At 38.4% G+C, this 27795-nt stretch overlaps 1 protein-coding gene across 3 annotated transcripts in view; it reads right to left on the reverse strand.

The window, feature by feature from the left end:
• The window catches only part of TPP2 (tripeptidyl peptidase 2), a 76574-nt gene that overhangs the window by 28287 nt on the left and 20492 nt on the right, over nt 1-27795 (reverse strand). For 2 of the 3 annotated variants that reach the window (XM_045008571.1, XM_045008580.1), the window contains exons 7-23: nt 27125-27279; nt 25473-25549; nt 24777-24904; nt 21688-21787; nt 19637-19785; nt 19346-19461; nt 17730-17898; nt 13982-14139; nt 12255-12331; nt 11450-11556; nt 9838-9992; nt 8747-8863; nt 7967-8067; nt 6240-6336; nt 5807-5944; nt 2191-2435; nt 1857-1935 (exon numbers count right to left, since the gene is read on the reverse strand). In XM_045008571.1, the coding sequence (XP_044864506.1) occupies nt 1857-1935; nt 2191-2435; nt 5807-5944; nt 6240-6336; nt 7967-8067; nt 8747-8863; nt 9838-9992; nt 11450-11556; nt 12255-12331; nt 13982-14139; nt 17730-17898; nt 19346-19461; nt 19637-19785; nt 21688-21787; nt 24777-24904; nt 25473-25549; nt 27125-27279 (2168 nt within the window). The remainder of the gene's footprint in view (nt 1-1856; nt 1936-2190; nt 2436-5806; nt 5945-6239; nt 6337-7966; nt 8068-8746; nt 8864-9837; nt 9993-11449; nt 11557-12254; nt 12332-13981; nt 14140-17729; nt 17899-19345; nt 19462-19636; nt 19786-21687; nt 21788-24776; nt 24905-25472; nt 25550-27124; nt 27280-27795) is intronic. The other variant, XM_045008589.1, reaches the window with a different exon arrangement.

Raw genomic sequence — 27795 nt, forward strand, 5'->3', positions numbered from 1 at the left:
TCTTAAAGCATACAAATATTTTAATGTCTTTTAAATTAAAAAAAATAGTAATGCATTTTTGTGTATACAGTTTGTTGTTCCTAGTAAGACAGAAGTGTTGTTAACCACTTAGCTCAATGAAAAATGGCAAAATGAACTTTAGAATGCAACACAATTGAGAGTTTTAGATTAAAATGGAAATTAAGTGGCATTGTTCCGTTTTATAATACTTAAGTAGAATTATTGTACAAAAATTCTACTGCTTTTTTTTGTTTTTGTTTTGTTTTTTTAAGTTCACACTTAGTGGACTAGAATAACACTGTTGCCTATTCCTCCCTTCTGTCACTTGGTGCACAGTGATGTTCACTGATGGCAGCAGCAAGAATGTGACACTATCGATGGCACCCATCCAACAAACTGTTCCCATAACATGATACACAAGTGCGTGATTGTGTAAAGAACCTGAAGTGAAAATTTCTCTTGAACCATTTTCAAGAAAACTGACTTAATAAGCAGTAACTATTGCATCATCAGTGGTTCCCACTCTAGAAATTACTGTACCTAATGGGTATTTAATTTGATGTAAAATAGCCTAGCCAAGAATTACAACAAATTGTTCTGCTGAATTTCAGATGAAAGGGAAAATATCCTATACTATCATTATAGTTATATGTTTATCAAAACAGCAATAAATTTCCAATCTGGCTGTGAATTTATTGTACATACAAGTAAATATAAGCCAAACTAAAAGTTTAACATGCTGGATTAGTGGGTTTCTCAAGTTTTTCTGGCCCAAGAAAGTATGGCTTCCTAAATACAAACATTCAATTTTCTTGTAAATTGTTACCTAGACTGTAGTATTATATGCACCTGGATTTAATACATTATGTTGTCTCCATAATATGCCATAAATCAAATACATTTAATCTAACCCGCTTGAAATTATTTCTTGTCCTGCTACACAAGATTTCCTATGTCCCAACATATGCCTATGACTGTATAGAAAACGTTTGACATTTAATCTTAGCAATAACCAATTTAAAAAATACTGGAGTATCTGAGAGAATCCTTCCTAAACTTAGCACTAAGTGAAGTGGAGACTGATTTGGCTTTTACAGCTAGAGTCAGATTGAAAATTAATTCAAGTCAGGAAATTAAGTTTCTACGTCTCTACACACTGACCAAGGAGGTACAGCTTTTCCATTATGACATAAGGAGGTAGAAAAAAGATCTTATGTCATTACATTGGCGCACACAGCTGTATTAGTGGTTTACAACATCAGAAGTCTGCAGCAGATAAGAAATCCTGCCCCAGCATTACAGTCTACAAAATAGATGTCTCCTAAGTTTTAAAAGTAAAATGTAAATAGGTGTCAAAAGGCACATTTATTTTGTACTTTTTTTGCTGGAAGCTGCATGCACGCGCGTAAGGAGTGTACCACGTAAGTGACTAGAAAAGCAACATGCAAAAGCAAAACACATGAAGTAGTGCTATACATTAAAAAATGACATTCAGGTAGACAATTATACAAAGAAACCTTTTCTTACAAGTTTGTCATAACCATGAAAAAAGCAGTTGCCTCTACAGCAATTCAAAATGTTTCTGCATAGTTTAAAATAATTTTTGGAGACTTATGATTTACATGTTATAATTTCAAATTAAATTGCAGGATTACATTTTAAATATTCAGAATTAAGTTTACACTAGGACAACTGATTTTACAAAAACCCATGTGTCTCACTTACTACACTGAATACTCTCTTAACAGGAAGATTAAGAAAGTAAGGCACAATGATCATCATCAAGACACAGAATTTCTCATTTAGATAAATAGGAACTTTTGAGAACAGAGTCTTTACTAGTTTCAAGTACTCACAGCTTTCTTTCCAAGCTCCGTCTTAGACAATGTCAGAGCTCCTACAAGATAACATCCTGGCCCTGCTCCTTTAGGTATTCTAATAAAAAATAAAGGAAAATACAAACATACTCAAACAAGGATATGCTAAAATTAAGTTCCACTAATACTAAACATATAAAGAACTCAAAACTGTCAAAACAGCAACACTTAAAGTCACATTTTGTTAATCAGTTTACAATGTGGAACTACAAATGCTAGAAAGGTATGTATCACATTGATGGGTATCATTTTAGTTGGATTTATAGAAGCAGCTAGTTAAATCTACACTGGAAAATAGGTAACTTCAACTTACTTGTCATCAGGCAGAGATGTAACAAAGAATGGATGACTGTGTTTTGGTGGCAATGTCAAACTGTTTGATTTCTTCTTTCCTAAGAGAGCAAGGCTATGGTTTTCATAAATATCTAAGCTCAAAGTATTAGACAACCTGTGAGAAACAACGAACGGAAGGTCTTTGATGCGATCCAGTTCACTGTTCTGTTCATGACGGATTTGTAACCGAATAGTATAATCTCCTTTCTCCAGTTTCAGGGAATACTGAAAGAAAGAGGTTCTCATAAAATGCCAAGATTAAGAAGTTTTACCATGCATACACAATCCTACAAATAAAATCAGAATCACGTTCTTCCTTAAGCTGCCAGACCTATAATTGGTTAACAGAAAATCTTTTGTCTACATTTATATTAATGAGAAATAAAAGGTAGTAATGCCCAGTCCCTTTGCTTTCAGTGGGAATTATTACCTCACTGACTAAAGGAGCATGTTGTACTATACACTGAGGATTAATGGCTCACTTTGTATTATTTTGGGGAACTGTAACTAATACACATCTTTGCCGGAAGCCCCTAGAATGCTCTGATTACCGGGGGTTGCAGATGTGTTCCCTTTCTTGCAGTATTGAGCATTCAAGCCTGAATATATATAAGCTGCTGCAATCTTGTTCCTTAGTTCCTTTTGCCACTTCAAAGACTACATTCTAGACTCCAAAGAAGTGGGGATGGAAAATATTGTGTAGCTACGTGCACTCAGTGATCTCTTAAGAATTACACCTGCAGCCATGTAGCCTACTGAACATTGGTTGTACAGAGTCACACTTTTGGAAGACTGATGAGCAGCTGTCTCACAACAGGACTTCAACTGCAATACCACTCTTCCAAACTAGGCCTCAGACCTTGAAACTAGGAAGCAATATTGCTTGAAGGTATGGATAAAGGTGATGAAAACAAGTTTTCAGATACCTTTGATAAGGATGTTTCTAAGAAGCTACAGAAGTTGCCTTATTTCTAGTGAAAGCTGTAAGAACTTCAGGTACCAGTGACACAATCTCTGGCAGATTGTACAATTTTTAATCAAGATGCAGTATCAGTCTGAATAATTGAGTGGATAAAGCCTCATTCCCATGAAGTACAATCTAGGGAATTTCCCAGTAAGCGTTGTCTTGTCACGATAGAGCAAACTCATAGTTACTGTGTCAAAGTTATGTACCCCAGCTTCTCCTAACTTTTGTAAGTGGCTACGGAAGACTACTAGTAGATTAATCATCATCTTTCTTGAGTTAATCCAGTCAAACTGTGTCTGCTACTACCAGTACATTACTAGATTTGTTTATATGGAATCTGACAAACCAAAATTCTGGTTGTGGGCAAAGAGCCACATTGTCATTATGAAATATCAAATGAGTAGGGTCCAGTGATCATGGCCTGCACTTCATAGACTCTGTCTTTCATATAACACAGCAGCAAATAATCTTCAAGGAAAGGTAATAAAAGTCCTGATTCAGCAGAGCACCCACAAGTGTGAGCAATCCCATTTAAATTAATGGAATTTAAGCCCATTCTTGAAGTTAAGAAGGTGCTTAAGAAGGTGCTTTACCAAACAGGGATGGGATTAGTCATAAGCACATTCTCAAACTTAGGCATATGTGTTTTGTTGAAACAAGTTCATAAAGGGCAGTCTGCCAGAAGCTCCAAAGATACTCCATCAGCTCTCTAAGTACCAGATTTAAACCCCAAAGCAGGGGTTCTCAAACTGGGGGTTGTGACCCCTCACGGAGTTGCAAGGTGGTTACACGGGGGTCACGGGGCTGACAGCCTACGGCCCCCATTAAATTAAATTACCCCTCTCCTGTTTTTAATTTATAAAAGGAGTCACACTCAGAGGCTTGCTGTGTGAAAGGGGTCACCAATACAAAAAGTTTGAAAACCACTACCAAAGAGGACCCAACTTGTGTATTGTTAGGAAGACGTGGAGGAGACCTTGGAAAAGTTGTTTCATTACATTTCATGATGTCTAAGAAGTGGAACTTTGACAACGTTCATGGTAAACTGTTACGGAGCCAAGTTACAGTTTAGCAACCTACTTTTTTGTTTGTTTGTTTGTTTGAGGGGTGGGGAGGGGTTGAACAGCAAATGGATAATCCAATATGAGAGAAATAGAAGCAGATATTGTGCCAACTTGCTTTAGGACTGCCCAAAGAAAATCTCTCCCAAGTCACCATAGGTTTGTGTGGCCCTCTATCAAGAGATTCTTAATAGCTAAAGATTGTGAGAGCTTTTTGGAGATAAAGACTTCAAAAATCAAGCAGTCAAATGCATGAACTTTGGGTCTGGATGTGGTATGCTGGCCTGTTTCTGTGAAAGGAGGTCTGGAAGTTATAACATCAAGTGGCTAATTTATATTCTCTCCATTTGCTGGTGATTATAAAGCTTGAGTGATGCAGTTTTTGTGTACAAGAACTTGTGAATTTATTTTGTGTCTTCAATTAAAAAAAAAAAAAAAAACGATGGGTACCCATCATCCAGTACTCTAGTGAACAACAAACTTAAATTGATCTTTCCAGAACAGTAAGAATGATCAAAAGCTACATTAATAAAGGCCAACTGGGAATCTGAATTATAAGAAAATAATTCCAAGAAGACTTCCAAAAGACGACTTTCCCCTTTTCTTTTTATTCTTCTATACCAATTCAGATATACAGCCTTTCCCAAAGAGGTACAGGAACCTATACAGAGGGTAGAATACCTAGAAAATCCACCCTCCTACCAAAGGCAGCACCAAAGAAGTCTTCCACAATCAGTCTCTCTCACTTAAAAAGGCTGTTGTGTAGGAACGTTACACTTCTCAAGCACTAAGAGGGTTGGAAAACCGCCCCCGGATTTAGAGCGGCTGAAGTGGTTCCCACCCCCCCACACTTCCGGTCAGGAGACTCACTGATAAAGCGCCGACCAGGTGCATACCACTGGAGTACGCAGGGCATAAAGCACCAATCAGGAGAGGGGGCGAGACGCTGGCTTGTGTTAGTACATGCGTATAATAGGATGATTTATGTAACCAATTATAATAAATAGACGTGGAAAGCCCCGTTCGGGGCACTCCACCGGAACAGACTGACTGACTTGGCTTCATTCATTGCTACACTGTTGAAAGACATTGATGGAGGCTACCTTAGAAATCTAATACAGGTGCCTCTGATAGGACCAAAGGCAACCACTCTGCTAGACAAATACACCAGCACTAGGAAGAGCTTGAGGGACCCTTTCTGCCTTACACAGAAAAACTGAAACTGTGCAACATCTTAGTAAAAAGACAAGGACTGCAATTCACTTCTCTGGTAGCACTGGTCACACTAAGGCAAGCAGTCACATGGTAAAAGCTTTTTGTAGTTAAAAAAGAAAGTCAAATATTTCAAATCTTCTTCCTTACTCTACAAGGAAAGAATGACATGTTCCACCAGATGGAGAACACTGGCAATTTCCAGTTAGCAAGTTCCTTTTACAAAATACACCTACTACATGTTGTGGTTATCTGATGGCAGGGTCTATCTATACCCATAGGTCTGGATTGTAGACAGATGGAGAGGGGAAAGAGATTGTAGAATGTCTGATCAGGGTAAATATATTCCTCTGTACCTGGTGTGGATAAGCGTCACCTGACCCCATTTGTCTTTTGTTCTGGTCAAATATAATCCACAGCTGGCTGTCAAATTCAGATTCATACAACAATTCACAAAGCAGTGGACAGCTTGGAGTCACTTCCCCACTCTTAGGCTGTAAAAAAAAAAAAGTCAAAACACAGTTGAATATTGCGTAGTGAAAGGTACACTTCTGAAGTAATGATTCAGGAATAAGTCTATATTAATCATAGTAAAACTTAAACAATCCTTCCAATTTATGATTAATTAGAATCCCTGTTCTCGCAGTTTGCATTACAACTGGCATCAGCTACAGAAACACCCCAAAATTCTGTGATCCAGCACATCCTACCCCTTTTGTTAGGAAATTCACAAAAAAGTTCTAGAGATATGAAGTTTAAAAAAGTGTTAAAGAACCAATTAAAACTTACTTGATGAAAGTTGTATGTCAAAATCATCTCATATAGTTGCCGATTATTTGGCAAAACATCTCTGGATCCTAAAGGTTTTATTTTAGCGCTCACTGGTCTGCAATTAAACACAGCAGCAAGTTTCAGGAACAGTTTTCCTAAACACTTTACCTAAACAGAAACTCGCATGCATTATAATACAGTCTTCAATGACATGATTGATCACGTGCTATTTTTTCACCCCGGTTCCTTGTCCTAATCAGTCACAGTTTCTCCCTCACCCACTTCACAACTCATCAGATCTCCCCTCTCTTCCTCTGCCATTTGCCCTCTTCTCCCCCCGGTTCTCAGTTTTATTGTCCAGCCAGTCCCAGTCTCTCCCCCTCCCACCCAGCTCCTCATCCAATCTCAGTGTTTCTCCTCCATCCCACCAACTGTTTCCCAGTTCCAGATTCCTTCCCCAACAATCTCTTAAGCTTTCAGTTCTAATCTTCTCGCTCAACTAGTTTGAGTCCCTAACCGCTTCGGGATCCTAGTAACAGTTTCTATTCCTCCTCCCGCCAGCCCCAGTCTCACCAGGATTCCTGTCCCTATCTACTCCTTTTCCTCTCCCCCTATTCAGTTCTAGTCCCTTATGCATTTGAGTCAGGTGGCTTCCTCTTCATCCTCACTGGGACTCGGACAAGGAGCCCAGAAGAGGAGACTAGGACTGGCTGGACATGGCAAATGTGATTAGGATGAGAAGTCTTTCTAGGCACCATTAGGCAGAGCCACTGAACACAGGAGAGCCAGTATCCCTGCTCAGTTCCAGACTCCCGCCCTACTCTGGCCTGAAGTAACCTGGAGCTGCCATTATAAAGAAAGTCCTAGCACGTCCTGCTAACCCTGGGATGGAACATGCTCAATTGCTGTGTGACACACGGGCAGTCTGGTCAGCACTAGACATTCTGAGGTGCTGGAACATGCTCAGTGAGAATTGAATCTTCAGAGATTTTAGCTACTAAACCCTACAAAGGTTGAGCATGGGTAAATACATTTTCTGAAAGGCTTGTAACTTGGCCAAATTTGGGTAGATTTTTACAGGAACAGTAAAGGCTATCCCCTGCCAAATTTCAAGTTCTTGCTCCAAAGCACAATGGCACTACGGATTCCCAAGCAAAAAGTTTCCAGAGTGTTAAAAAACAAACATACATTGCAGAACATGTTTTTTCACCTTGCCTTGTTCTCTGGAACAGCTGCACTGTTCAGGTTCATTTTTTTTTAAAGTCAGCCTGAAGCAGAAAACGGCATGGACATTTTCAGTCCAAATGGTTAAAGTTTGGAAAAGGCCTGGTATGCACTGAGGCGGGGAGGGGAAGGGACGATCTAAGTTATGCAATTTCAGCTACGTTATTCACGTAGCTGAAGTTGACGTACTTAGATCTACTCACCGCGGTGTCTTCACTGTGGTGAGTCAACTTCTGCCTCTCCCCCATCAACTCTGCCTGCGCCTCTCACGGCGGCGGAGTACAGAAGTCAACGAGAGAGCACTCGGGGGTCGATTTATCGCATCTAGACTAGATGAGATAAATCAACCCCTGCTGGGTCAATTGCTGCCCGCCGATCCAGCGGGTAGTATAGACATACCCAAACTTATTCATTTTACTGTTAATTCATGTTTATTTTCAGAATTACTATTTTAATTACATGCTAAGTAACTTTGAAAAATTAGACAATTTTCAACAAAGTCCCCAAAACAGCAACTGTACCTGAGCGTTTGGACCCAGCTTTTCAGATTTATGCAAGGAGCAATATCTTCATATTTCAGTGTGGACTGAACATCAAAACGGACAATGCCTTCTGAAGCATGCTTAAAAAAAAAGTGTTTAATGGTTAACTTGGTTCCCAGCTTTATTTATAAATACATATAAAAAATTGTAACCCATTACTGGCCTTTCGTCAGAATAGAATCATAGAAGTGTAGGAGTAGAAGGGAACTCAATAGGACTTCCAGTCCAGTCCCCCACACCCAAGGCAGGACTGAGTATTATAATTCTAGACTATTCCTGCCAGGTGTTTATCTAAGCTGCTCTTAAAAACTTTGAATGACAGAGATTCCACAACTTCCCTAGGCAATTTATTCTAGTGCTTAACTACCCCGATAATTAGGAAGTTTGTCCTAATGTCCAACCTAAACTTTCCTTGCTGTAATTTAAGCTCATTGCTACTTTAGGTATTTACGTTTGAAAAACTGCGTCCTAGACCATTATTTCCTGTAAATACTTGGAAGTTTAGTGGATGAACATAGCAAAAAAGATCACGTTTCTCAGAAATGTTTTAAATTTTTTATATACTTTGTAATCCAAGCTTTTTTGTACTTCTGTGGGTTCCTGTTCCTATTACTGTGCATTTAAGAATTATTAATCACTGACATATCTCTCAGCTACACGTATAGTCTGAATTTTCTTCAAAGATGCATTTAACAATCTTTTCATCATCAAAGAATTTCTCAAACTGATCAATAGAAACTAAAATATGAAAAAACTCACTATGTTTAGCTGAGGAGTAGCACAAACTATGCCATGGAAGGAAATTGTGTAATCAATGCTGACGTCACTAAGGCTTGCCCACCAACGAGCAATACAAAATTCAATGGTTTTTCCGCCCTGGATAATAGAAAAGACAAAAGTTAGACATATTCAGACCCTCACCTTCCATTCTCATGCCCCACCCACCCTAAAAATAAATTCATAAGAACAAAGGAATTTGCACGCAGTTCAAATGTACTCCAATTATGCCAGTAATCCAAAGTTTACACAGAATTGGCCAGGACACTATGCTTGTCCTGCAAATGCAAGACAATGCCAATAAATCATGTCTGATATCCTAGCTATGACCAAAAATGAACACAACACTCCAGAGATAGGTGCAGCATTTTTCTATATACACAGGTTTTAAATAAAAATACATTTAAATAATACTTCTTCCTTCTTTCCCAGCTTGCAGGAAAAACTATGTGATTAGTTTACAGAAGACGGAGAGACTGTTGCCTATCTATATGTAGAATTCACTGAGGGAAAGCTAAAATGAAGAAATGAATATTTAGTTTTGAAAGCAGTGAGGTCCACAGTCTTCACTCTCTCTTGCAAGAGTTCCATAATTTAGGTACAGTTCTATGGCATTTTCAAAGAGGCTAAGGACTGAATGGACACAGAGCATGAACGGTTGATATGATGTCCAGGTCATGGCTGAGGCATGTGGCAACAGGAGGAATCTTGCATTATCACTGCCTCTACTGTGCCTGTTCTTCAAACAATCTGATTTTGGATTACCAATCTGGCTTCTTTAATACATTAATAATTTAATAAATTAATCCAGCAACTGAAAACACCAAATTCGCTTATGTTCAGTTTTAATAACAAAGTGATAAAATATGGAGTAATTAAGACGACTAGTGAAAGAATGGAAATATAGTGCATTAATTTTAAACTAATTCAACATAATAATTCCAACTAAATCCAGGCCCTGCTATACCGTGCTTCTTTGAGTTCTCTGAATAACACCTCAACAAAGCCAATTTTCTTTCATGATTTACTGTTAATTTTTGTACATATGGATATTGAAATTCAAATTAACTTACTAAGACAGGAAACGCTTCAGTCACTGATCCTTTTTCTGGTAAGGATGAGAATTTATAGAACTCATGGCTTCTGTATGCTTTTTGTTTCACTAGTTGAACCGCATGAAGAACAAACTTGGCAGTCACATCAGTTGAGCAGGAACATACTGTAACTTCTAGATTAAAGAAAAAACTTTCAAAACAAAGCTTAATTTCAGTAGCCGAAAAAGCTAATAAGAATGGAAAATGTTTAGAGAAAAAAATTTTAGCCTGACAAGAAAAAGAAAATGACTCCACATTTAAAAAACAAATAAACAAACAAAAAAAAAACAGTTATTATTCAGCACACAAGTGCCTATGGGTGTGACTACATTGGAATAAAAGATGTGTAGCATGGTCGGCCCAGGTCAGCAGACTCAGGCTCGGGCTGGGAAGTCTAGAAACAAACAATAAAGAGATGTGTCACAGCCATTTTTATTCATGTGTCATATTCCTCTTTATGCTGCCTAGCCTCTTACTCAAGTTATTTTGTAGTTGGTTAGAAATGAGGCAAGAAATTCACAAAAGAAAGTTAGTTTTCATTGGCATTTTTTTGATCATTGTTCAAAATATGAACAATATGGACCAAGATTTGGCTGACAGCGGAGAAAGACCAGGGGGTGAGGGAGGAGGAGGAGTGAAAGCTGCTCAAGCGACCGTGAGAAACTACACAGACCTTGCACCTGCAGGACAGCAAAACCAGCCGAGGGCTGCAGAGGCTGAAAACACAGACGAGACAACAAGAGTAGGAGTCAGCCAGGCGTCCATGAAGCTAAGATGTTTTGGGAAAGGGAAAGAGACCAAAGCAAGCATGTTTGGACTGGGACCAGGAGCACCAGGAACAGAGGGCTCTGGACGAAAACACCTCCAAAGAAGCCCAGGACTTAAAACCCTCCTAAGAGCTGGAGCAATTTGGAGAACGCAGCGGATTCCTGGACGCCCTGGGCCCAGGACAGCACTCCCGTCCGCCTTCCCCTTCTTTTCTTCTGACATTATACCCAGACCTGGCCAAGTCTGGGTAGTGCGTGTGTGAGTATGAAAGTGGGTTAGGGCCTGGGGGCATTAAGACTTTCATTCTTCCCCTGAGTGATGTGAGAACGGTCCCAGCACACTCTGCTGTTATTTTATTTTATCAATAAAGCTTTAAAATTTGTCTCCTCCCAAAAAAGATCCTGTGGTCCCAGCTTGATCAACTGTGGCCCAGGCAGATTGGTAACAAAAATCTGTCACACTGGCATATCCCCTGTAACATCATGTTCCTACATGGTTTTAAGCCAGACAAACCAGGGTCAATTATAGTATTATACACACACACTTTCCATCAGTGATGCAAATATACCCATTTATTATTTAGTAATTTTTTCTTGTAGTGCCACAAACCCAATCAGAATTAGAGTTCCTGTGTGCTAGACAATATAAAAAGACAAACTCCCCCCCAACCCCGCAAAGGAGCTTTAAAAAAAAAAAAAAAAAAAGCATTTCACAAATAATTCGTTGATCTAATCCTCAAGTCTTACTCATAATGCTCCCATTGAAATCTGGGAGTACTGCCTGTTTGAAAGACAGATAAATTTGTATTTTTAATTTTCCTTACCAGCCCATGTAGCTCCTTGAGGAACTTCAATGAAGTGTCTTCGGATTTGACCAGGCTTAAAATGCACATCAGTATATGAAAGGTCATAGTGTGAAGATTCATCTATTCTGTGAATATAATTTTAAAGTTTAATAACTTTAAAACTGAATAATCTTTTTAGAAATAAAAATTGCAGCTAGTGAGTTTAAAATCCCCATGGCTCAAATACGGATAGGACCATGGGACATGTGTCACTTTGGATCATGATGCCCCTTGCTTGCACCCCTGCTTATTTCAAAGGGAACCTGTGTTCCATAACAATGTGCTTCACTATTATTGCATGGAAAGTACATCTTTATGACCAGAGTCTCTTCAGAGCCCATCAGCACTGGTCATAGTAATTCATGACAGCTAGTTTTTGTCAGACATGAGCTCATCCCATTTCCAACAGGAGCTAGATACACCATGTTAACAGGCAACATTGGCTTTAGGATTTTGGTGACTCATGGTGTTCCATCAATACATTATAAATCAGCTTGTGACTCATCAGTACCCAATCTTTATGCAGTACCACTGAGTGAGGACAATGGCATTACATTTACATTAACTCAGCTTCTCTCTCTCTGTGGCCATCTCTGTATTCAGGATGGGGGCAGTTTGCACTATTCCTTCTGGCAGAGGATTTATATTGGCTTGGATATTGAGACACCTGAAACCAGAACTGCCTGAAAGACCCAAGAAAGCAACTAGGACAATACATCATACTCAGGTATTTATGTAGCCATGCACGGGAGTAAAAAAGAAAAAAAAGTAAATGTTCACTGACCTTGCTGGTATAATAAGAGTTATTGGAACTCGGAACAAAGGGCCTGCATTAGGCGCTGCTATATCATAACCACACACCTGACAAATTAATCAAGATGTTGTTATTTAAGTAGTTACACAGCATCATGTTCTAAAGCAATTTAAAAATGATGTAATATGACCTGGGTGAGCTTCTATAGATTGGCTGTGGAGTATTTTGATTCCATATCATTATTGCTCAATGAACTTAGAGGGGCTACAGGTTGAAGAGGCTTTAATCACTGTCACATGAGAAAAACATTTAAGTACCACCAGTTTAAGAATTAATACTTTTTTTAAAAAGTTCAACTTTTAAAAATGTTTTTAACTAGTACATTCAGAATCCCATAATTTTTCATAGGTTTCTGCACTGACACAATCACATATATCAAGTTTAGTTACTTGGTTAAGTAGGGACTAATTGCAGCTTAGACCTCTTCCTACACCGCTGCCTTGTGTTCACTCTCAATTCTGCACCCTCCAACACTTACATTTCTATTATTGCTCTCCACATCTTTATTTTTTTGAGACACAATTAATCAACATTGCTTAAGTCCCAGCCTTAAATATCAGCGTAACTGAAACCATACTAGTTGGTTTCCAGACCGTTTGACAAATTTCTTCACTGCTACTGCAGTGCAATCAGAGATCTTAGTTTTTTTTATAATTGTTCTAAAAACCTGAAATGTTTTTTTCTAACAAGGAAAGTTATTTTTGTTGTTGCACCAACATTTGAGGATTCCAACTGCAATGCAATGGAGACCTTTTAGTGCTATTCTAAGTTTTGGACTCTTTTGGGGGGATATTAAACTATTTTTAAAAGGATCAATGGGGCAAAAATGAAGGAGAGAACAGAGAAGACAAGAGAATAGCAGAACATCTGAATTGAAAACAGCCTCCCCATTTAATTCAATAAGACACACTTTGAACGCCAATCTTCACTATCCTTCTCCACCTACAGTGAAGTATTAGCCACACAGGGCACATCTACATTGGAATAAAAAAGCCTGAGCATGGCAATGGCTGGCCCAGATCAGCTAACTTGGGCTCTAGCTGTGGGGCTAAACATTGCTGCACAGACACTTGTGCTGGGCATACTCTGGGATCCCTCCTGCCCCCAGAACATCTACAGAGCAATTTCACAGCCCTGCAGCCTGAGTCCATGAGCCCGAGTCAGCTGACCACACCAGCTGCAGGGGTTTATTTGCTGTGTAGACATACCCTCAGAGGTTCAGATATTTCAAGAAGAGATAAAAATGCTTAATTTTATTTTAAAAATCTAAGAAAAAACATTTAAGTTATAAATATTTAGAGTTAAGACACACTGAACAGCTATGGTAAGGCTCTTGTAGTAATAAATTACAAGAGCTAATTGGAAAAATGATCTGAAATGTTAAAAAAAAAATCTACACTTACTAGTCTGCAAAAAATGTAATTGCTTTGTGTCAGTATTACGAAATTTTGCAGAAATAGGGGGCAAGGTAAAGAACATGGTTTACTTTTTTCTTACATGAAACCACAGTTTTTCCTGTTTTAAATAAACTAATTGTGCAACAGCATTTGCTACCCAGGACAGGAGAAAGTAAAATACATTAAAAGCTTTGGATGCTATAATCTACTAGAAAAATGATTTCTAAAAGTTAAATGAAAATGACCACAGGAAAGGGAGACAGCAAATCCATTTATAAACAAAAGGAAGTACTTTCATACCTCTGTGTAGTGTAGTCCTTCTCTCAGACCACGTGGGTCCACACGTACATTTATATGCCTACATTGGTTCATGAGTTCTAAATGACTGGGACACTGAACCCACGCCGCATTTGAAGTTAAAGCTAAATGAAGCTGAAGAGAGATTCTTTTGGTGTTTTCTGAAACAAGATGCAATTTTTAAACTTTTAATACAATAATCCAAACAAAATGTTTAGGTGCCACTGTAACAAAAAAAAAATTATATTCCCACTCATGTGTACATACCCTACTATTACCGGTGGGAACCCACTCCTCGAAACCTTTAAAGAAGCTGCTTTTATTGTTAGAAGTGCCACTGAACATGATCTTTCAAAAACAAAAAAAAGAGGTTTTACTTGATAATGGGATGCACTCCCTCAGACAAAAATGGTTACTGTTTCTCTTGGATAGGCAGCACCATCACCATGAGTGAATTCTGGTGCTCTAAGCTGGAAACCCTTCCTCCTACCCACCCTCAATGAAATTCTCATAACCATTAAGTAAAATAGTGACAATTTTTTTTTAAATGACTTCACCCATGATCTGAAGTTATGTCTATATTTGGAGCTGGGGCTGTGATACTCAGCTCTCGCTGAGCTAGCATGCAAACAGTAGCCAAAGAAGCAACGGCAGCACAGGCTTGTCCCCCCAATTACATGAGGTTCAGTCAGGTTTGTACTTGGCACAGCTAACCCATGCCATCACTGCCCATGCTACTATGACTCCACTATTTTTAGCATGCTACCTCCATGACAGCTAGTGCAAATACGTCTACTCAAGCTGGGAATGACACCCCTAGTTCCCTGGGCAGACCTAGCCTAAATGCAGAAATAGGAGTTTTCCTTCCCCACTCCTCTTTTTCAGGTCCACCACTGCAGAGCAAAATCAGTGCATTCACCATGCTGTGACATCAGATCTAACATAACTAAGGCTAAGATTTTGTCACACTGTTTTAGTAAAAGTCACAGAGAGGTCACAGGCAATTAAGAAAAATTCATGAAAGTCCGTGACCTATTCGTGACTTTTACTAAAAATATGTATGACAAAATGGGGAGTTCCCGGGGCACCCCCCTGTACCTGCTGTGACTGGGAGCTCAGAGTCCCCAGCCACCACAGGTGGCGGGGGGACCCTGCAACTCCCAGGGACCATGGGCTCAAATCACAGAGGTCTCTGGAAGTCACGGATTCTGTAACAAAAAATCACAGCCCTAAACATACTTTGATCTTTTAGTTCTCATCAAGTTAACAGAACTATTCAATATTTAAGAATTGTACTATATCCAAATTTGTATGAAATAAGTTATGAAAACACTGATACTCAAACTTCTGAAAGGAACACTTCCCAGTGACAGGTTTCAAACCGGACCTTCAGCGATTAACAGAACAATGAGAAAGAAGAATGCTTCCTTCTAATCACTACTAGATGCAACATGTTGAGCATTTATCTTAGAAATCTGCCAAATTAAAAATATTGGCCTTTATTTTGTTAAACTGTGGTTTATACCTGTATCTTGGAAACAGTCCTGTATGAAGCAGAGAAGGATAAAATAAGAAAGTCCTAATGGTAAACAATCTTGCTGTGGCTCAGCAAGCCAGTCCCTCTTTTGGATGCAGTTATCTATGCTCCAGAATCTAGAGGCTTGTCTATTGTAGAAAAGTTACATGAGGTTTAACTAAATTAACGTTAAAGCTTGTATTGGTGAATTACTGAATTAAACTAAACCAATTTAAGCAAGGGTTAAACTGGTTTTCATAGATTTAAGAACCTCTGTAAATCATCTAGTCCCACCTCAGACCTTAGGACTTCCCTGAATTCGTTTCAGTTTGAAGCAGAAAAACATCCAAACCTGATTAAAAGTTGCCAGTGATGGACTTGACCCACCCCTGGGTTAAGTTGTTTCAATTGCACTGCCACCCTGGCTCTGCCCCCCACCCCACCCAGGGTGGCAAGGCTCAAGCTTTGGTCCCTCCTCCTGCAGTGGTGTAGTAACTTTTGTTGTCAAAAAGGAGTCGTGGTGCAATGAAGTTTGAGAACCCCTGCTAATCATTTTCATGGCTTTTCTCTGAACACTCCAATTTTTCAGCATCCTTCCTGAAGTTTATACGTGACAGAACTGGAGAGAGTGTTCCAACAGCAGTCACACTACTGCCAAATAGCAAGGTAAAAATCACTTCCCTACTCCTAGTCAATATTCCCATTTATATATCCAAGGATTGCCTAGCTCTTTTCATCAAAGCATTGCACTGTGAGCTCATGCTCAGCTGATTAGTTACTGCTACCACCAAGTCTTTTTCAGAGTCACTGCTTCACAGGACAGAGTCCCTCACCCTGTAAATATAGTCTATATTCTTTGTTCCTAAATATATGACCTTACATTGGCCATATTAAAACGCATATCAACTGCCCAGTTTAGCAAGCAATCCAGAATGCTCTGTATTAGTGACCCATCCTCTTCATTATTTACCATCCCCCAGTCTTCTAGAGGAGAGCCTCCTCTTGTGAGACTTAGGCAACAAAATATACAGATAAATAGTGAGGAATCTGAAAGCAGCTCAAAGTGTGGCAGTAACATACAGGACTCTTGAGCGTACAAGTCAGACAACTTGTACCAAATTAAGGGAGGCAACTGTTCCAGGTATAAATGCCCACACAGAACCAAATTCAAAACAGTGTGCTTTATTCTCGGAAACCAATTTTAAAAGGCACCCAAATGAGCCAATCAAGGTGATTTACCCTTGAAACTAGAAGGAAAACACTTACTAAATTACAAAGTAAAAAAGAGCAACAAAATTCTTTAGAGATTAAACAGAGGCAAATTTGCAGACTGAATATATTTACTCTTACAAAAGCCATGTCTCAGGGTATAAAACTACATTCTGTAAAACAATAAACTATGTATTGATATGGACGACTCCCCTTAAAACAGAAAAGACACTTGGGCTGGACACAATTGAGAGATGATGAAGGGCAAAATATATACCTCCTGAATCCAGGCATCAAAAGATCCAAGTATTGAATCATGATTTAAGTGCACTACGGCACACACCAATACTAAAATCCCAAGGCTACCCTAACTTAACTATAAGTGTTAAAAGAAAAAGCTAGAAATCTGATTTAAAAACTTTTTTAAAAGGACTTCTGCAACTACTGATCACAGAAAAAGAACTGATGGAAGTGTAAGTCCTTTATATATAACTTTGACCCTGAAAGTTTGTGGCCACAAGAGGCCATGTCCAGGAATTAGTTATTTCTCAACTAAGTGCTTTCACCTTTGAAAAAGTATACATTCCATAGAGGGCTACATAAGATGCAAAAATTGAAGTTTTAAATTCACACAGATTATTCAAGTCAGAGGAAATTTTAAAACATTTTGAATATTTTCCCCATGTTCATTTAAAACACTTGGTATATTTCATTTCAAATTTCTCTAAAATAAAGACACACGAGTTAAAAACATGAAGGACTTCACCCTCCAAATGAAACTGAAAAAGCAGAGACTAAAACCAAGGGTTTAGAATGGAAAAGCCACCTTGATTCAAACTATAATTAAGAGTAGCAGTTTTTTTATAATATAGATACATGACGTAACTCACATCATCATATTTTTTTTCATTTAAACATACAGTATTGTTTCCATGTGTTACTTAATTGTGTGATCTTTAGACCCAAGTCCTCATCGAATTTACACAACATTCCTAAAAATGTTTATATAACCAGCTTCTTCCCTACCTGTATTCTCAGGAAAAACAGGTTCTATGCCAACCCCTCGGTCAGAAGGTGCAGCTATCTGGACAGGATCTCTGAGGTAGATTCCACGGTTGTTTCCAACAGTAACAGTAAAACCTATGTTACTTGTGAATGATGAATTTTGAATGAGGTAGTCATAAGCTTTATCAACCTATTGAGAAAAGACAGTGTTCCAATATACTCATTTAACCCTACAGTAGTCACAATAGAAAATACCCAACTTCTAGATGAAGTTTCTAGAAAGCATAAACACTAATGGTAGGGCAACACAACGGTTTGGCATTTGAATCGCAATGGTTATACCTTATCTCCTATGCCAGCAGACATTGTGAGTACTGCAGTGTTCTAAAACAGCCTACAGTGGCTATGCACAATATGGCAAGTGGGAGCTGCATTCAAGATATCTTGACGAGGAGTCATGGCTGGAGGTTGGGCATATTACATAGAATGGAGAAGAAAGAATTCACCTTCTCCAATGAGGAAAAAATAGTCTAAAGATGTGGGGCAAAATTTAAAAAGTACCATTTTCAAAAGTGACTTAACTTTCAGTGATTTCCAGTAAGACTTATAAGCCTAAATATAACCATTTGGACTCACATGCTGATCCCCTGTGTTGCACTACCATTAGTCCCTCTGCTTTGTGAAACACCATATGCTATGTTTAGGAACCCAAGTCTTGCTGAAAGCCAATGACTCTGGTATTATTGAAAATTTTACCTGTAATTAGTTTTCAGATAGGCACTATAGCAGGGATCGGCAGCCTTTAGCACCCTGGCAGGCTGGGCCAGTTTGTTTACCTGCCGTGTCCGCAGGTTCGGCCGATCGCGGCTCCCACTGGCCGCGGTTTGCCGCTCCAGGCCAATGGGGGCTGCGGGAAGCGGCACGGGCCAAGGGATGTGCTGGTTGCCACTTCCCGCCATCCCCATTGGCCTGGAGCGGCAAACCGCGGCCAGTGGGAGCCGCGATCGGCCGAACCTGCGGACGCGGCAGGTAAACAAACTGGCCCAGCCCGCCAGGGTGCTTACCCTGGCAAGCCACATGCCAAAGGCTGCCAATCCCTGCATTACAGTAAATATAGATGGTGTTATGGATACTGCGGTCACTATTGTCTTAGTATATTTCATGTGTGTGTGTTTTATTTTGCCATTAAAAAAAATATTGGTGAACTGGGCTCCAATGAAACTCCTTGCTAGGAAAAACAAACAAAAGAAATAAACAACATGAAAGCGAAGAACCAGGAAGCAGCAGATTCAGCATAAACCCACAAGCTAACTGTTAGGATGAAACAAGTGATATTTTCATTCAATGCTTTTGTTATCATACCTAATGAAGTCATTCTACTTAAATACACAAAGTAATCTGAACAGTTAACTGCTATCTGAGTTTATAATCTGTTTTACTGCAAGAACTTCTTTAGAGCCAGGTTCCTATTTGTGGAGGTTATTGCACAGCAAAGAGAAAAAGCGATTCAGAAAGAAAAGTGTGATTATAATGGACTTGTGTAGCACTTGCAACTAGTTAGTGGCCAGATTTCAAGTTGACAATATTACTTTAAAGTTGATGGTTTGCATAATTTTTGCATCTATGCTGTTAAGTACCTGAATAATACCATGTCCTTGTGCAAACACTTCTATATTTTCAGCCTTCACTGCAGTATTTTCTAAAGCTCTTCTGACAGAATGAACAGTGTAATGAACATCATTAGCTTTGAGTCCTGAAATTACAGTGTTATTGATAAAATATTAAAGAACATGAAGATTCAACATTATTAACTCTTATTAAATATAAGACATAGGTTGCTTCAGTAATATTGGATTTCTATTTATAAAATTGTGCAATAATGAAAAGACAAAAATTTATCTCTAACAAAGATAGACAATATTCATTACCTGACAGTACTAAAGCAATGCCTCCACATGCATTAGGTGAAGACATAGATGTGCCATTCATGAGCTGTGTTCCTCGTAAAGTCCAGTTAGGAACAGAAGCAATAGCTCCTCCTGGCGCACTGATACTTACTCCAAGGGCTCCATCGGTACTGAAAAGTTATAATACAATTATTATTATTATTTTTATTATTATTATTATTTTTTTTTTAACATTTTCATACTATTCAGTCATGACTTGACTATAAAAACTTCACTTAGGAGAAAATAAATATTAAACCCCTATAGCATTAATGTTTTGGAACTGGTAGAACAGATGATTTTTATTTATCTATCACAGACTCCAGTTTGTCAAAAGGAACAAATTTCCTAACCAAAATTTAGACATCCAGTATTGTATTTCAAGTTATTTTAAATGCCTAATCTGTTAGGTACTCAAGTATGACGGTCAAACATATGACAAATGTACTTACCCCTAATTTTTTCCTACAAAAATGGTAATAGTGAGGGAGAGCAAAAAGGGATGCAAATCTAAAATATTTAGTTTCTGGTTTGTGGTCACTCCCACACTTTAAAGTTTAAAGGCAATGTCCTGAACTGAAGGACAGCACAGAGGCCTATGGTGGCTTTAAGATGGTTCTGGACTGTTTCGGGGACTGGAGAGACCCCTGGCACAATCCAGACAGCACTGGGGCCTATCTTAAGGCTTTGTCTATGCTACAAAGTTAAGTTGACCTAAGCACAACCACCAAGTAATTACCACCTGTCAGGGTACGTCTTCACTACCCGCCGTATCGGCGGGTAGCAATCGATTTCTCGGGGATCGATATATCGCGTCTCATCTAGACGCGATATAGCGATCCCCGAACGCGCTCCTGTCGACTCCGTAACTCCACCAACCCGAACGGCGGTAGCGGAGTCGACATGGAGAGCCGCGGACATCGATCCCGCGCTGTGAGGACGGTAGGTAATTCGATATAAGATACTTCGACTTCAGCTACGTTATTCACGTAGCTGAAGTTGCGTATCTTATATCGATTTTCCCCCGTAGTGTAGACCTGCCCTCAGTGGTGCGCGTCCTGACCAGAAATTCTTCCACCAACTTAACTGTGAGAGATACTGTAGGGTGGGATGGGGCTCCTGCTGTGAGCCCCCAGGCTCAAACCACTGAGCTATCCCTCCCACAAAGCTGAAATTCGAGTTGCAGTTCTCACTGTCCCCAAATGAGAGGAAAAGGATTACCAATTCTTAATCTAAACCTCTGCATTTTCCCTCTTCAATGGTAAGCTTGCTGCAGAAATCTGAGTTGTATGAGATGCAATATGTCTAATCATTTAGCCAAGCAAAAGGAAGAAAAGTAGAGGCCTAATATTTTGCTGTTTGCAAGAACACACAATTTCTTTAGATCTTTGAGGCCATACTTATATTCATAAAAGGCAAACTATTTTTGCTTTGCAATTCACCTTTAATGGCCTATGCAAAATCCTCAGACAGGTTTTGCATGTTGAGCGATGTGATCAGTGCCAAGACAAACTAAGCATCAATCTCGCTTGTAGATCCCTTTTGCTCACTCTCCAAGCAGCATTCAAAGTTACTGGAAAGCTGCAACTACACACAAACTAACAAACAGAAGCCTGAGATAAACTCCAGAAAAGGCCAAACAGAATCTTCCTCATAGTAGTGTTTGTTAGCTTCAACAGCTTTTAGCAGTATTAACATTTTTCTTTAAGGAGGCAATAGATGACAACCACAGATAGCTACAGAGCAAACTTTCACTAACCACAGGAACAAAGGAATGAATAATGGAGAGCACTAGTATTCTACATTTCCCTGAAGTATACCCTGAATGCTTTGTGAAAAGGCAATTTCAAGTGCTGCAACATCCTAAGTATCAAGAGCCACAGGAGGTTTGATATCTAAGAATGGGAGTCCATACTAAACGCTTCTTCTCATTGGCAAGTTACACTTCTCTGCTACTGTCTTCTGACAAACTTTGATTCTACAATTAAAATCAGCCATGCAGCCTGTGAACTTGTGGATTATACATAACCTACCTAGGACCTCTCGATGACCAAGTATACTGATTCGCTGGTAGTTTCTCTCTCAAAGAATATTCGGCAACCATCATATCAGGTGATACATATGCACCAACACCTATAAAAGATTTCAGTATTCTCAACTTTAGAACAATGCAAGATCTTAAAGACAACCTTGTCTGTAGCCTATAGCATACACAAAAATAGCTTTAAGTAAGCAGTATGTATATTTTAACTGTTTTAGTGTAGAAAACAATTACATTTTTAGAAACACTGTAAGCTTCAGCTAGCATAAAGTTTGACAGCTATTGAGAAATAGTTAAGTTTTTCCTCAATAAAGTTTTGTACTTTAGAGAGTAAATTTGAAGGCCAAGCAGGTATTGTATATAGTAGCAACTGTGATATATTCTGTGCCTATTTCAGTCTATACCCTTTGTCATTATAAAATACTATTTAACTTGTAATGTGAAAATACACACACACACACACACACACACACACACGCAGTAGAACCCCATTTATCTGACACACCCTTAACCGGCTCTCCGCATTTACCAAAACAACCAGGACTCCAGGGCCAGAAATGGGAGATCTCTCCTGCAGCCTGCAGCATCACCTTTTCACATTCTCTGGTTTATCTGGAGTTTTTATTATCTGATCCGGCCCCCAGTCCCAATTAGACTGGATAAACGGGGTTCTTCTGTGTATTTTAGAGATATCTATATCTATCTATAGATAGACAGATATTTTAAAACACATATTTATTCAAGTGCAATAGTACACATTCACTTTCCAAGTTCTTAATTGTCTCAGATGATAAATTCCAATGGTCTTGGAGAAAACAGAATCTTGACAAGACAAACATGTGCAAAGTAAAGCCTGTAAGGTTTCAAAAGTCACAGGCTGTAGTAAAATGAGACATGAGAACGAGTGGTATGGAAACAATTTACAATGTCAGTTACAGCACAGCTATACAAGTTAACTATGCAGGGTTCCTCATTTTAAGCAAGGAACCCTAAATTCATCTCATTGGAATTTGCACTCTTGCCCATGTCTGTCCTATAGCCAACCCTTTAGAAAAAAAGATTTCCCAGGAATACCAAGATTTACATGTGAGGATTTAGTCACACTGATGTTCACAATTTCCTTTACTATTAATGGGATAAACAAAATTATTTTCACCTGCAGATTTCAAAATACTCAAAAAAAAAAAAATCCATGAGGTAAGGGCTTGTCTTCACTGCAACAGCATGAGTTACTACACTTGAGCTACTTCATTTGACCTAGACTTAAGTTAGCCTATCTTGAGTGAGAGTAGGCACACTGCAAAACACTTGAGCAACAGAGCTGTAGTGCCATAGTGTAATACTTCCCATATCGATGGAAGGGATTTCTCAATCAATGTTGTAAAGCCATCTCTCTGAAAAGCGGGAGAGATTGAATGCATAATTCTGCCATTGACCAACCTGTGTCTACACCAAGGGTTAGACTGACCTAAGTACAGCACCCAGGATGTGAATTTTTTCATAGATCTGAGCAACATAGCTAAGTCAATCTAATGTTTAAGTGTAGATCTGGCCTTAGTCTACATTACAAAGTTTTGCCGGCACAGATATATCAGTTATATCCCCAGTGTAAACATAACTATGCTGACAGAAGAGTGCTTTTGTCAGAGTAGCTAATGTCATTCAGGAAGATGGTTTATTTACGCCAGCACAACTCCATGTGTCGGCTTACGCTGCATCTCCACAGGGGGGTTCTGCTGGCATCTGCTGTGTAGTGTACACAGAGAAGCCCGAATTCATGGAAGCAACACTCAAGATTCAACCCATATCAATGATGGGCCAACCAGCTTGATTTTAAAGAACCATTAAACCTGAGCTAGAGATATTTGTGTGTGAATGGAAGTTGAGTTGCGGCAACACCTGAGTTATATCTCGGGCTAACACTGCAGCACAGACAAGCCGAAAAAAATTATTCCCATTATGCTGACGGGCCAACTAAACCTCTCTATGTTCTCTCAAGGTGAGAGTGAGTCACATGTAGACCTCTGAACAGAACCCACAAGTTCAACTCCAGACTCCTGATCTAATTATTAGACATGCTAACTTGTCTTAAAAAAAAAATGTTTAGTGATAATTCCATTAATGATCTTAAAATGTGTTATTCCTTTAAGAACGATGTTTTCAGTATTTTCATTGACTATTAGTTTATCAGATGTATCACTGCCAACAGGAAGAATAAGCTTTGATTCCAAGAATACCTTTTGACAGATGTAACATTGTAGTTGGATGGATTCCCCCCCCGCCCACGAATATCTCTGGACAAATGCCAAATTTTAGATCCAAGTTACAAAGCTGGGATTCATTAGGAAAGGAAAGAGGCAGCATATCAGGGTATCTGACCAAACATTAGAAACAGTTTTTTTTCCCAGTCAAAATATATCTTCTGAGTCTAAGAGATTCTGTGAGAGATAAATTGGGATCAAACTTAGTAAAACGTAGTTTGTAGAAACAGCTAATAGCAAGATGATCAATGAATGGCATGGGTGAATCAGTCTTTTTTTAAATACAGACAATTACACTTATGAAGCATTTTAAGACAAGTTTGACTATTTGCAAGGCTTGCCTTCTACAAGTTTATTAAAAATCAAAAAATCAAGACAAACTGTCTAGCAGCCTCCTGTATTTTTATGCATAGTTAGCAGCCAGGTGGTATTAGTAGTAAATATTGTTCAATTCCACCCCAAGGAGGAGGAAGAGGCTGCTCTTTGTTTACAGTATAAATGTACTACACGTTCAGACTAGACAGCAGGCTTCTGAACATTAACAAAAAATCTCAGTTACCACACATGTACCTAAAGAAATACACCAAGAACGTGGCTCCATTTAAGACAGTTGCCCTCGGGAACATACAAAAGATTTTACAATCGTGTAAATCTTCATTTGTTTGCTTTGATAAATACAAGAGATTTACAAGGTCTTATCTCAATCGCTTAATGTAAGTATATAACATAAAAGATCAGCTATTTATATATTTTCTAAACTGTATGGATTTCTCTCCTTTTTTTAAATTTTATTTATTTATTTTTAAAGAGAGCTACTTGCCTATTACACTAGATGTAGTTCCACCTGGACATCCCACTGTAGAAAGGCAAGGACCATTATTCCCTGCACTTGAAACATAGATTACGTTGTGTTTCCATACAGCTTCATTAATTACTTCACAAATTCTCCTAAAATAAATACAGAAAACATCATTTAAGCAACAAAATATTTTCCTCCTCCTTCTCAGTATCCAGAATGCAATTCAGGCAATGTTGAAATCAACTGCAAAGCTCCTACTGATTGATGGGGCCAGGATTTCATACCCTACCTTTGTTTTTGACCTTAGTTGAGTAATGTTCAGCCTATTTGCCAGACCTGAAAGGGTGGCAACTGAGTAGAGTGTGGGAGTGACCCCTGAACAATTTTAAAAGGAAATTAATTAATTAGCAAGATAAAAATCTATTCTTGAGGAAAGATTCTGTAGTAATCCACACATTGTAAAGGGATTACTACTATATTTTTTTTCCCAGAAAGAGTACTGCAGCATACTACAAAATATTGACAATTTCAGTAGGCTCACTTAATCCATAGATCAAGTTCAGCAATTTGAGATGTACGGCAGCAGTTTAATATCAATGAATTATTAGCATCTAGATTATTTACTCCTGTTGACAGTGCCACTACACAAATGCAACAATTTTTAACATCAGTGTTCTTCAGTATTAAACCTGGTTATGGTAAACATAGTATACTCACCCAGAATTTGGCCAGTGTGTTGCTTCTCCATAGCTGTAGTTGACAAGATCACACTTGTATTTCATTGCTTCTATCATCTGTTAAAGATTAAGTTAAAAAAGTTTACAGCTAAAAACCTTAGAGATGGCAAATAACACCATTTATATAAATGAAACCATCATAAGCCTATTTATAACACTGATGAATGAATGTTGATGAAGATTCTGATGAATATTCATGTTTTTGTTAAAAGGCAGATTTGTTTCATTTCCAGCTTGTCTCTTTACTAAAAGTATTTCTCCCCTGTAGCCAATAAATGTTGCACAAAGTCCAAGCTTTGCACAGTTGAACTATCAAATTATTCTCATAAAAGTTATATAGTTAAGAGAATGTGGGTATATAGGACACTAGGGATCATTAGTTCTTGGCCACTGTATGTTGGGTAATCAGTACTGCCCAGTCTTCTTTTGCTGTGCAATCTAATCAAAACCCAGTGCAGTGGCCCTTCATTCCAGTGTCTTGTTCTGCTGGTCATATGGAGGTAATTCTACAGATCACACATGTGATTGGGTTTTTTTTATTCCTTTTTGGATGGAAAAAGTTTACATCCACCTTCTTTTCCTTCTCTTCTACAGATATCTAGAGTTCTGTGAGAAAATAATGGAGGTCCAGTGCCCTTGCTGCTGAAATGGAATAATGTCCAATTCTCTCTGAACAGCAGTTGTGAAAGTAAGTCCTCTAATTCTTAATAAGATTGTTGGATGCATCTCATTTCTCTCCTGGGTTTGTTTTGTTATCTAGTGTACCAGTAACTCCATATACCAGTGCTATATGAAGCAAAGAATGTTAAAATAATACACACTTATCCCATGTTAGAATCTTCTCCAGTTTTTCACTGTACCAGACTGAAAAAAAATAGTATGCACTTCATACAACACAAAATATATATTGTGTATTAAAAAAAAATGTGTCTTATGAGAGGCTTGTAAAGTATTCTCTATTTTCACTAAAGAGTCTGGCACCTCAAGACCTGTAAAATACCAGAATGGCATTAACAGGCTGGTATCCTGCTAAGAGCAATAGCCTACACAGCAAAACAAAGCCACATTACCAAAAATACCCAATGCATTGGACTTATCCTTGAGGTATTTGTGAAGTGGGATACAGAATGTTGGGCTAGACAGCCCATTGGACTGTTTTCATAGGATAATTCCTACGTCAACTGTGCCATGGAGTATTTTTTTCCATGAGGTAAATATAATCTTATACCTCAGTGCCTGAAACTTCATATCCTCTCATTTTCTAGCTAGTAAAAATGTCCCATTTCACTTTTTTTGGTTTCAATTCTTACTAAACTTCTCCTTTGACTTTTTCCAAGTCTAGGAAGCAACAACTGATCAAACTGAGTAATGCCCTTTCCTAACAGGCAAGTTACTTTTATGCATATGCTTTTATGAGTAATTTTTAAGCTATGATTTAAGTATCATCTGTTTTAGGAGTTAAGCTTTTCTGGAGGCAACGTTGCTGATAAATTTAGCAATACAGTTTTCCACAAATCTCTCAAATTATACTTTACTTTCTCTCCTAGCTATTGAAAAGATATACTTACACATTCACGGTCCTGATGTCAAGCAGCTTAACTTAATTAGCTATTAATTCAGCAAAACACTTACAGCTCTTATTAGGCCAGTGCCAGTTTCCATTGTGCTTAATCTTGTATCACCAATCTTGATTGCAAGAATCTGAGCTCCAGGAGCCACACCATTTCGTTCCGGCTCTTCTGGAAAATATCCAGCAGCAATACTAGCTACATGTGTCCCATGTGCTCCTGAACAAATTAAACAAAAAGCATACTATTGCATGTACTGAATGCAACATCCTAGCAGAAACCTCAGTTATGCCAATTTAATATGCTATAATCCGATTAATTTTCATTTACTGAGCAATTTATACCATAAAAAAAGTTAAGGGCTTATGTCGAAAGCTAACACCACATGGAATTCAGATTCTTCAGAAGTGTCCTTACTAATTAATTTTGACATCCATCTATTCTTTAAATCTTGATTATCAATTGTCACTGTCAATTTTGTTTGTACCTTTCCCTGTTGCTTTACATTTTAGAAAGCAAGCAATTATAAAATTAAATTTTATATGATATTTATATTATATTTATATAAACTGCACAAAAATGGGATAAGAGTAGATGGAGCTGTAATTATAGTGGTATAGTTGTCATTTCAAAGGAAATTTGTACAGATAGACAAATTTAGCCATTGCTTTGATTTTCCAAGGCATAATGAAGGCTAAGTTACATATATAGATAGATATTTTCATTTAGAAGCTG

Source organism: Mauremys mutica, chromosome 1 (assembly GCF_020497125.1).
Source record: "Mauremys mutica isolate MM-2020 ecotype Southern chromosome 1, ASM2049712v1, whole genome shotgun sequence".
NCBI classification, from domain to species: domain Eukaryota; kingdom Metazoa; phylum Chordata; order Testudines; family Geoemydidae; genus Mauremys; species Mauremys mutica.